This window comes from Convolutriloba macropyga, chromosome 6, assembly GCF_964194025.1.
Source record: "Convolutriloba macropyga chromosome 6, txConMacr16.3, whole genome shotgun sequence".
Taxonomy (NCBI): domain Eukaryota; kingdom Metazoa; phylum Xenacoelomorpha; order Acoela; family Convolutidae; genus Convolutriloba; species Convolutriloba macropyga.
Genome location: NC_134473.1, coordinates 60434463 through 60446841, shown reverse-complemented (window position 1 = coordinate 60446841; position 12379 = coordinate 60434463). Strand labels below are relative to the sequence as shown.

Below are 12379 nucleotides of genomic sequence, written 5' to 3'. Positions count from 1 at the left end.
ACTTGATGCAACAATATGCCAATGAGGTACCGAAATTGAATCAATAGTTTGGGTTTCTGATTTGTTAAGGTAGTTAGTTTGTTGGTATCTCCCGTTAATGTAACAGAATTTTTATCGGAATATGCATAATCTAAGCTAAAGCTAACTTGTCTTTCAGAATTTTATTTGCCTTGCTCTGATTGTATGTAACATTGAGAATTTTCTGTTTTTTCCTGTGCTCATTTTTCTATTGCATTTGATCCAATCTTATTTATTATTTTTTTATTTTTAATGTTTGAGGTCATTACCTGAAGTTGAGATAAGTTTTTGGTAACAAATAATGCCATGCCGCTACCTTTTGCTTTGAAAGATGAATCACAACGATTTCTTGCATCTATCTCGAGACCTTTTTTAGATAAATAATTCTACCTTGACATGTTTTGGTAGAGTATCTCATGCAGATAATGTTCGGGAATTCCCTTTTTCAAATGCAAAGGTTATTTGTTTTGCTCTGCACAAATTAGTTGAAATTGGGCACAATTTTTTCATGCAACATAGCATCCCAAACAAATATTCTTCAATCTATGAGCAGTTCTTGGCAGTTGAGTCTACCGTTTGATGGCCTTTTAATAAATCTACATGCAATAAATATAAACACTTGATATAAGTATAACCTTGTTTAATTTCTGATGCATTGTTAACTACACATATTTTAAATGGCGGCAATAAAAAAACTGGTGAAGGGCAATTTAAATTGTGAATGAATTTGAGCTTCATTTTCCAATCAGGTGAAAACTTGTAGCATGGAAATTTTCGATGCCGAATTCCTAGTTGTGTGCGAAAACAGAAATTGGACGCACTTTTATTATTTGGTGACCTTTTTCAAGGGTATTGAAACGTTTAAAAGAACTTCATTATCGTGTCGTAACAGTTGATTGTTGATTTTTATGGCTCGTTTTCTAAATGCGTAGTGAGGTTTTTTATGGTTTTATATGCTGTAGCATCTCTGATATTTACTCAATTCTGTTCTAGCTGCAGCAAAAAGTGGACTAGATGCGACAGTCGACTTTTCTGGTCGTTTCTCTGAGCTGACAATAGATGTGCTACTTGTACTCATGGCCCTCTTCCTTTCTGTTCTCTTTGTCCATTGGCAGTTGGAAGCGGTTGCTGTGAAGCTCGCAGAGCATCCTTTCAGTGCAAAGTTTAGAAGACGGAAAAAGATACTTCACTTTGCAGATGCTAGTTTATCCTTTACGGCTTTAACTTACGCTATTGTCAAAAGTAAGTATGAAGCACAAAATATTAGTTAATTGGGAATTTCAATCGGTTCTTACTATCATAGTGCCGTATGGCGTAAATCCATTACAGCTACTTTTGGACTATTACCCGAATTGACTACTTTGATCTATTTTTTTCATGGGTTATTTTTCTGAAAAGGGGAGAGGGGTTGAAGAATACATTTAATCACTACTTGATGATGTTAGTTTTAAAAAAATCTGGGGTCCCAGTAGGTCAGAGGCTGGAATTGAGTTGATTTGTTGATCCAGCCGTGATTGTGTATGATGACGATATAAAAAACGATGCGAACTATGCCGTGGACACTGCTTGGAACAACTACCTCATATCAATGCTGGCGGTGGTCCTGTTTGCCACGTTCGCCCACCTAGTCATATCAGGTAAGGTTATTACATTGGTATATATCCTCGATTCCATAACAACGGAGTTTTCATCCCAGCCCAATTATTGACATAAATAAAATTAGACATTTATTATTTTGAAAAAATATTGGTGGGTTTTAGGGTTCTGATTGTTTTTGCTTTTCTTGTGGCTTTGTCACTAAATATCAATAATTACGGTATTTATTGCACTTGTAGTGGGAGACTAATCGTTTTAAGTTTTTGGCTCCAGTTGTTAGCTATTATTTTGGATGACTTAGATACCTTTTGTTTGAGATTTTTTGAATCTCGCCTTTATTTGGTGTTCTTCTGTCCTTCTTGTAGTGGGATAAAAAAGTTATTTTTATTCAAAAGTTGTATGCTGTGCTCTTGACAAATATGTTTCTCTTTGAGGCCACTAACTTTTAAATGATTCTGATTTTTGCCAAATTTGGTTTTTTGTGCTTTTTTAAGTTTGTCTCTCAAGGATTTTGTTACGGTTGTTGATTGGTGTGCGCAATCGAAAGATGCGCAGTGTCAACATTTATAAAAAGTGTTGTTAATGTCAATGATTTTTATGACACTAGTTTTTGGGAAGAATCATTTTTAATTGCTCTCGAAGGAAGTTCGTAGCATTTATTGCAAACGTGTTGGTCTTTTTATGCACATTTTTTGCTTGACCGTTTTTGCGCTTTTCTTCTAACATTCTGGGCTTGATAGCCGAGTGAGCGGTGCTTCTGGTGAGGGATCGGGAGGTCTATGGTTCGAATCCCGGCGTAGTTAACTATTTTTGCACTCATGAAGAAAAATTTATCTAGGCTAAAGAAAAATTAATCTAGGCTACAGCCCCTGAATTAAATTGCCTCGCCTTTCGTTCAAGAGCAATTCTTCCGACGTTAGTCGGTTTGTTTTAATTTCTTCAATTTTTTTACTTTGCGCTTTTAATGTCATAAAGTTTGATGTTGCTGTAAAAATTCGTTTAGCTCATTAATTCATTTCTCTGGATTCTAATCATGGACCTGACCTTTTACATTTTTAAAATTTTTACGCATTTTTCTATTGAGTTGGTGTTCAAAACGGGAAAAGAGTATCGCCAAGTGGGCATTTTCATTTTGATGTTTTCAATCTTCATGGGCAATTTAACTTAATTAGGGCTTAAAGATGTTACTGGATAGTTTATAGAGACGATTGGTTTTAGAGATTGTAATACGAAGTGCTACGAAATTAAGTGACCTTTTAGTAATATTCGTAATTTTGTTGAGTATTTTTGTAATTTTGTGATTTCCGAATTTTTCGATCCGTGAAATTTCCCTGGGTTTAGTTTAGTGCATAGTGTTTAGAGGATAATGATATCACAATTGTTGCAACTTTTAGAGGATGGTGATATCACAATTGTTGCAACGTATAGTTTAGTGCATAGTGTTTAGAGGATGATGATATCACAATTTTGGTTATTTTTTGAGATTTTTGGTCCCTAAGGGTCAATGACACTTTTGACGGGTTAATGATGAGCAACTGGTTAGTTAATAACGTTACCAAAGTTGTTTTTTTAAATATAATACTGTCCAGATTTTGATAGACTGTTTGAGATAATTTTCTATTTCCATTATTTGAACATTGTTGTTTTTCGAGTTTCTCTGTGTGGCCTGATTTCTGTTAGCCTGCAAAGAATTGTGTCTGTAGATTTTAGCGATAAAAAAATTGATTTTGATAAAAAAGTACGCAGAATTCTCGATGAATTCTGTTTTCGGAATATTTTGTGTCATTTCAATTTTTCGTCAAAAAAAATCTTATGTGCCGGGTGCTGAGTTCGAGTAATTTCGTTAAAGTTTTTGTTTCAAATATACTGACACCAGGAAATTTTCTCGAATCGTCCGTTTTTTCTTGTTCATAGTTTTTAAATACTATTTGTTGTCTTGCCTGTGTTTTCTCTAGCGTAGACTGTTTTGGTCAACACGCTGATTCCTTTTGTATATATACTTCGAATGCAATTCTTATAGTAACTTTTCGGTAAAATGTGCAATATATGTATTGATGAAAGAATTTGTATTAATATATTTATTGACATTTTTTGTTCTCTAAATTTGTGAAACTTATGTTTGTTTCTTTTTATTTCCGATTGGTCTGCTGGTAATGTATAGTAGTTTTTAGTTCTTCTTCAATTCTTTAGATTTTTTCCAGGGCTTTTCTTGCTACCTTTTAGTTCGCTTAACCTTTGGGGGTAATTTAAATTTAAACCTTTGGGGCCATTTCAATTTTTTAGTGCTTGAAAATGCTTATATGGATTGCTTTTAAAGACACAAAAGATTGTTTTGAAAGTATTTTTACATTAGTTTTTGCGACTGTTCTATAATTTTCACTTTTTTAAAAATTTTTCAATCTTTTTGAAAGTTTTTGTCATTTTTCCACTTTTTTATGTTTTGGTTCCTATAATTTTATCAAAGCTGGTATGAGGTTTACTGGGTTACATATTTGACTGATAGTATATTTATTGATACATAAAAGAATTTATGTATTGATATGTTTGTTTTTGTTTTTCTCTAAATTTGTGATACTCATGTTTGTCTCTTTGGCTGTTGTGTCTTCTGATTGGTCTGCTGGTGATGTACAGTAGATTTTGACTCTTCCTTCATTATTTGGGATTGTTTTTCATGACTTGTCTCGCTATTTTGTAGTTTGGTTAGCTTTTCTATCACGATTTTTGTTTTTCAAGTCACGACTTTCCACGTTTCACTCCTGACTTACCCCACTCACTGTTTCAACTGAATATGTTTTAAATACTATCACTCATTGAATTGCGGATTGTAGTGAATGCGATCAAGGTCAAAAGAGCAAATTCAAAAGAAATGGTTTAAAAACAATAAAATAACTTTTTCCATAGTAAATTTTTACATAGTAAATTTTACGTACTGAAAAGTAAATTTTTACATAATTGAATTGCAAGTATGTAAATTAAATTTTTAGACACTTTAATTGAAGGCGCTAAGAGCAGCTGTGGACATTTAAATCTCATTGAAGATGGCTTGAGGACAGCTTTATTGTTTCGACTCACTTTAGTGAGTTAGGAACTATATGCTCAACTGTTTGTTTTGTTCTGTCAATTTTGACCGATCGATATGTTTATCGTACAGAGAGTTGCAAGTGGTATTATTAGAAGTTGCGAGTATAAAATTCAAAAGAGTTTTTTGAATTTTGTTTTTTTGAAGCAGTTTTTGCCGTTTAAATTATCAGACCTTCGAATATCAGTTGTTTTTATCACATTTTTCGGAATTTTTGATCCGTGAAATTTCCCTGGGTTTAGTTTAGTGCATAGTGTTTAGAGGATGATGATATCACAAATGTTGCCACTTTTAAATAAAATTTGCATTTGTTTATACAATTTTGGTTATTTTTTGAGGTTTTTGGTTCCTAAGGGTCAATGACACTTTTGACGGGTTAATGATGAGCATTTAGTTAGTTAATAACGTTACCGAAATTGTTTTCGTAAATATAATACTGTCCAGATTCTGATAGAATTTTTGAGATAATTTGCTATTTCCATTATTTGAACATTGTTGTTTTTCGAGTTTCTCTGTGTGGCCTGATTTCTGTTAGCCTGCAAAGAATTGTGTCTGTAGATTTTAGCAAGAAAAATTGATTTTGATAAAAAGTACGCAGAATTCTCGATGAATTCTGCTTTCGGAATGTTTTGTGTCATTTCAATTTTTCGTCAAAAAAAAATCTTATGTGCCGGGTGCTGAGTTCGAGTAATTTCGTTAAAGTTTTTGTTTCAAATATACTGACACCAGGAAATTCTCTCGAATCGTCCGTTTTTTTGTTCATAGTTTTTAAATACTATTTGTTGTCTTGCCTGTGTTTTCTCTAGCGTAAACTGTTTTGTTCAACACGCTGATTCCTTTTCTATATATGCTTCGAATGCAATTCTTATAGTATTTTTTCGGTAAAATGTGCAATGTATGTATTGATGAAAGAATTTGTATTAATATATTTATTGACATTTTTTGTTCTCTAAATTTGTGAAACTTATGTTTGTTTCTTTTTATTTCCGACTGGTCTGCTGGTAATGTATAGTAGTTTTTAGTTCTTCTTCAATTCTTTAGATTTTTCTCCAGGGCTTTTCTTGCTACCTTTTAGTTCGTTTAACCTTTAGGGGTAATTTAAATTTAAACCTTTGGGGCCATTTCAATTTTAGTGCTTGAAAATGCTTATATGGATTGCTTTTAAAGACACAAAAGATTGTTTTGAAAGTGTTTATACATTAGTTTTTGCGACTGTTCCATAATTTTCACTTTTTTAAAAAGTTTTCAATCTTTTTAAAAGTTTTTGTCATCTCTCGATTTTTATATGTTTGCGTTCCTATAATCTTATCAAAGCTGGTATGAGTTTTACTGGGTTACATATTTGACTGATAGAATATGTATATATACATAAAAGAATTTATGTATTGATATGTTTATTGAAGTTTTTGTTTTTCTCTAAATTTGTGGTACTCATGTTTGTCTCTTTGGCTGTTGTGTCTTCCGATTGGTCTGCTGTTAATGTACAGTAGTTTTTGATTCTTCCTTCATTTTTTGGGATTGTTTTTCATGACTTGTCTCGCTATTTTGTAGTTTGGTTAGCTTTTCTATCACGATTTTTGTTTTTCAAGTCACGACTTTCCACGTTTCACTCCTGACTTACCCCACTCACTGTTTCAACTGAATATGTTTTAAATACTATCACTCATTGAATTGCGGATTGTAGTGAATGCGATCAAGGTCAAAAGAGCAAATTCAAAAGAAATGGTTTAAAACCAATAAAATAACTTTTTCCATAGTAAATTTTTACATAGTAAATTTTACGTACTGAAAAGTAAATTTTTACATAATTGAATTGCAAGTATGTAAATTAAATTTTTAGACACTTTAATTGAAGGCGCTAAGAGCAGCTGTGGACATTTAAATCTCATTGAAGATGGCTTGAGGACAGCTTTATTGTTCCGACTCACTTTAGTGAGGGAGGAACTCTATGCTCAACTGTTTTTTTCTGTAATTTTGACCGATCGATATGTTTATCGTACAGAAAGTTGCAGGTGGTATAATTAGAAGTTGCGAGTATAAAATTCAAAAGAGTTTTTTGAATTTCATTTTTTCGAAGCAGTTTTCGTCGTTTAAATTATCAGACCTTCGAATATCAGTTGTTTTTTATCACATTTTCAGGAATTTTCGATCCGTGAAATTTCCTGGGGTTTAGTTTAGTGCATAGTGTTTAGAGGATGATGATATCACAAATGTTGCAACTTTTAAATAAAATTTGCATTTCTTTTTTCAATTTTGGTTATTTTTTGAGATTTTTGGTCCCTGAGGGTCAATGACACGTTTGACGGGTTAAAGATGAGCAACTGGTTAGTTAATAACGTTACCGAAATTGTTTTTGTAAATATAATACTGTCCAGATTTTGATAGACTTCTTGAGATAATTTGCTATTTCCATTATTTGAACATTGTTGTTTTTCGAGTTTCTCTGTGTGGCCTGATTTCTGTTAGCCTGCAAAGAATTGTCTGTAGATTTTAGCAAGAAAAAAATTGATTTTGATAAAAAGTACGCAGAATTCTCGATGAATTCTGCTTTTGGAATGTTTTGTGTCATTTCAATTTTTCGTCAAAAAAAATCTTATTTGCCGGGTGCTGAGTTCGAGTAATTTCGTTAAAGTTTTTGTTTCAAATATACTGACACCAGGAAATTCTCTCGAATCGTCCGTTTTTTCTAGTTCATAGTTTTTAAATACTGTTTGTTGTCTTGCCTGTGTTTTCTCTAGCGTAGACTGTTTTGTTCAACACGCTGATTCTTTTTGTATATATGCTTCGAATGCAATTCTTATAGTAACTTTTCGGTAAAATCTGCAATATATGTATTGATGAAAGAATTTGTTATAATATATGTATTGACACTTTTGTTCTCTAAATTTGTGATACTTATGTTTGTCTCTTTTTATTTCCGATTGGTCTGCTGGTAATGTACAGTAGTTTTTAGTTCCTCCTTCAATTCTTTAGATTTTTTTCCAGGGCTTTTCTTGCTACCTTTTAGTTCGCTTAACCTTTGGGGGTGATTTAAATTTAAACCTTTGGGGCCATTTCAATTTTTTAGTGCTTGAAAATGCTCATATGGATTGCTTTTAAAGACACAAAAGATTGTTTTGAAAGTATTTATACATTAGTTTTTGTGACTGTTCTATAATTTTCACTTTTTAAAAATTTTTCAATCTTTTTGAAAGTTTTTGTCATTTTTCGATGTTTTTTTATGTTTGGGTTCCTATTATCTTATCAAAGCTGGTATGAGGTTTACTGGGTTACATATTTGACTGATAGTATATGTATTGATACATAAAAGAATTTATGTATTGATATGTTTATTGAAATTTTTGTTTTTCTCTAAATTTGTGATACTCATGTTTGTCTCTTTGGCTGTTGTGTCTTCCGATTGGTCTGCTGGTAATGTACAGTAGTTTTTGATTCTTCCTTCATTTCTTTGGATTGTTTTTCATGGCTTGTCTTGCTATTTTTTAGTTTGCTTAGCTTTTCTATCACGATTTTTCTTTTTCAAGTCACGACTTTCCACGTTTCACTCCTGACTTATCCCACTCACTGTTTCAACTGAATATGTTTTAAATACTATCACTCATTGAATTGCGCATTGTAGTGAATGCGATCAAGGTCAAAAGAGCAAATTCAAAAGAAATGGGATAAACCAATAAAATAATTTTTTACATAGTAAATTTTTACATAGTAAATTTCACTTACTGAAAAGTAAATTTTTACATAATTAAATTGCAAGTATGTAAAATAAATTTTTACACACTTTAATTGAAGGCGCTAAGAGCAGCTGTGGACATTTGAATCTCATTGAAGATGGCTTGAGGACAGCTTTATTGTTTCGACTCACTTTAGTGAAGGAGGAACTATGCTCAACTGTTTTTTTTGTTCTTTCATTTTTGACCGATCGATACGTTTATCGTACAGAGAGTTGCAAGTGGTATTATTAGAAGTTGCGAGTATAAAATTCAAAAGAGTTTTTTGAATTTTGTTTTTTTGAAGCAGTTTTTGCCGTTTAAATTATCAGACCTTCGAATATCAGTTGTTTTTTATCACAATTTCCGGAATTTTCGCTCAAGTTTTCGTCAATTTTGTTAACATTTGCGGAAAATAGTGTTATTGTCTTTGTCTAAAATTACAAAGGATGGCTGCTGAATTTATTGGTTCGACAATTTTAGCTCAAATTTCGGCTAATTTATTCAAAATTAAGCCTGTTTTCATCAAAACTGGCAACAAATATGCTTCTTAAGCCCACTTTTTTTTCAAATTTGCCGCAAGTAGAGACCTAAACACTTCTGACACAATTTTGAATTAATTGCAAAAAGGGCTAGTTTTACTTCGGGCACACTTACTATTAGAGTGTTCGGGGATACCGGGGTTCTTGGCTAACTTATACAATCATTGTTCATATTTGAATCATTATAGTCATTATTTACTTGTGATGTATTGAAATTTTTGCAGACAAGTTGTATTTTTCGGTAACTTTTGGAACAACTTGTTAGTAATGAACGGGGAGCAATATCAAGGCGAGTTTTGTTAGCATAGCGTGTTTTGCGATCAAATATTCTCCTCATTGTATTCAGGCGATGTCTTTTTTGAAATATAGAATTTTTTTGTTAATTACAGAAAAGAATAGTTTCCTATTAAAGTTCTTTTATTGGCAGTTCATATTTACCTGAAAATGAGGCCCAGTGATCGTATATTACGTTTCCAGAAAAATAGTCATGGGTTTTTGGATTCGAAAAAGTTTTTTAGTTGAATTCTTTAATTGAATTCTTGTTTTGCCCGCATTTGATATTTTTGCAGTCTTGTGACTAAGTTTCGATATTAAGAAATAAAGTTGGACTCCTTACATGGTGTAAGTGAACCTGTATAATTCTTTCAGTTGATACTTGATGGCTCTTATGACTGAATATATGTAGAAAACCTCATTGAACCTGGGATTTTGGCCACCTTTTTCTTGTCAAATTTTAGCCTAATGTCTGTAAAATCAGTTTGCATATCCTTTCCAAAAGTTAACAGATTAGTTACTCTAGCGTTGATATTTTTGATTTAATGGCTCCGATAACACGAGTTTTCAAAATTTTTTTTTCTTGCGGACATTTGACATTTTTGAAGTTTTTTGCTGCCTTGTCAGATAACCACATTAATAGCAGATCTCATTGACTTTGATAGATTGCTCATTTTAACATATATTGTTTTTAGTGAATAGCGTATGGTTATAATTGTTTCGACAATTGTTTTTTTTCTGATGCTCTATCTATTAGTATTTTGACTTCGTTATTGAATGTTTTTTTTCTTAAGTCTCGTCAATTGTGGGTCTCATCGGCCCTCCAAGGCCACATTGGTTAATTCATTGTCGCACTAATGACCTGTCCGAATGGCTTCCCAAGGAGTTGCAAAAGAATTTAGTATTTTCAGTTGAAAGCCGATAGTTGTTTGCTTATGATGACTTGCTTATTTTGTTGGCCTGTTAACGGGTCCTATTAAGGACAGGTCCCATCTGCTTTGAATGAAGTACAAGTTGATTGGTGTTTAGGTTTTATCTGATGCTGTTTTGAGTTTGCTAGTGTTTTTTAAACACATAATGAGTTTATTAATGTTTTTATTGTTCTGTTTTGTTGTTTGTCTTGTCTTGTAGTATTTGTAATGGCAGGTATCATTGGCTCTGCAGTGCGGAATTATATAATTCATTTAGTGCTTGGCTTTCTTTCGCTTTCTCATTTTTTAGACAATTAATGTGGATGAGGGGGGTCGGAACATTGTGCGAACTCACATTACCGAGCCTTCTTCTTAATATTGGTTAAGTTTCCAATCTTCTAAATTATCTGCTTAATTATCTTATCTGACTGACACTACAGGCCACATAAATTTTTTCTTGACATTTAGAAAACGGCTGCCATTTTGTCTCAATGTTTTGTTCAATGTTTCTTGATCATTTACTGAAGTTTTACAACAAATTAATTTTTCCGAGTCATTTTTGATCGTTTTTTGTATTGCGATTCAAGAATACCAACTATCATGGGCTTTTGGTTCAAGGTTTGGCAATTTTGGATAAAACAAGTCCTCGGGCACTTATATTGTCCTGACTGTTGTACAGGAAAATGGAAGAGAAGAAAGCTGCCTTATATTGTTGTGCGTATCTTTTGACCCCCAGTGTATTGGGCGGCAAGATACTCTATGCTCAACTTTTTTTTGTTCCGTCAATTTTGGACGATTGATTCATTTGACGTAGAGCAACATAGTGGTATAATCAGAAGGCTCTTCCAGCTTAAAATATTATAATCGGAATATTCTTAAATTTTAGTCTATTTCGAGAGTTCATTATTTTGTTCAATTTTTCGGTACTTTTCTTTGCAGTTATGCTACTTTTTTTGCTAAAATGTTTCCAAATCTTTTTATAAAATGGAACTAGTTCTTCTTTGTTTAGATAAAAGAGACTTCTTGAATCAATCTATCGATCGTTTTTGAGAATATATTGGTTGATGTTTGGAAACTTAGCTTTTTTGCATGAAATCAGTCGAAATTTTGAGCCCATTTTTTAAAATAAGATTGCCAAAATTACGCGACTGAAAACCATCTTTTTATACTGTACCGATGGCCCTGTTGACTTCCAATTTGCACGAAAATATATAATAACAGGTTTTAAGTTTCTCATTTCTGCTACTGTAAATTTTAGTGAACACTATTGTAACGCTTATTCCAACAATCTGTCTTTATGTCAAAATTATAATGAAAAATGTTAAAATTGTTTTATAAAAAAGATCTAATAAATTGCTATTTGAAGGTTTTGTGCGTTAAAAAACTGAGTAGAAAAACACGCCAGAAGAAAAAGTTCAGACCTTTAATTGATTCAAAGAAGTCTTTTGAGTTTTTTGACCTGAAATTTAGCTCTGTTCTTTATTTGTTAACATTATAGAGTGGTTTGAAATTCAGCCTGGTTTCAATTTCAATCTGTATGATTTTTCTGTAAATGCAGTGGCTTATAATACTGTACTTCTGTCAAACGGATGGTTCGGAAACCTAAAAAAATGTTCAATGAATTTACTTTTTTTGAACTATCATTTTGTCAACTTCTGCTAAAAATGCTTTGAATATACATGAATGGGCGTAGTATAGTGAGAGTGGCATTTTAAAGTGGAATAACCTGTGCTTTTTCATTGGCTCATCATTAGCATCATTATCTTGCCGTCCATTTTCTACAGAAGTAACACTTTTTTTGAAAACACAAATTTGATTGGACAAAAACTCAATGCCTTTATTTTTTATAAATAATAGAGTTTGAATTTTATTCGCTTTGTGTTTTTAATTGCTCTCAATCGTAGTTTGTAGCAATTATATTAGTCCTGTTGGTCTTTCTTTAATTCGATTTTCGGTTGACCGATTTTTCGTCTGACCCATTTGACTCTTAGTCCTCAAAAACGGGATAAAGAGGTAGCGCCCAGAGGGCATTAAGTTCTCTTAGAGCCTTTCGTCTCAATAGTCTTAAAGTATGCGGTTCACAAAAACTGTTTTGGAGACTTATGCAAGTGGTGTGGCTGGTGGGTTTTAAAGGTTGACCCCCTCCCGATGCACCCCCGCCCCGCTGCGGTCACCTTACATCCCTTCAATTAATCTAAACTGTAGCTAGCTACTGACGAAGCCAGCCGCTCGTTTGAGAGCAATTCGCTCCGA

General features: G+C 32.6%; 1 protein-coding gene across 1 annotated transcript in view; it reads left to right on the top strand.

Annotated features, from left to right (window-relative positions):
• LOC142341816 (uncharacterized) overlaps positions 1-12379 on the top strand; it is a 127961-nt gene that overhangs the window by 2753 nt on the left and 112829 nt on the right. Inside the window, exons 2-3 of the mRNA XM_075393059.1 lie at positions 1012-1260; positions 1527-1655. Coding sequence (XP_075249174.1) covers positions 1012-1260; positions 1527-1655 — 378 coding nt within the window. The remainder of the gene's footprint in view (positions 1-1011; positions 1261-1526; positions 1656-12379) is intronic.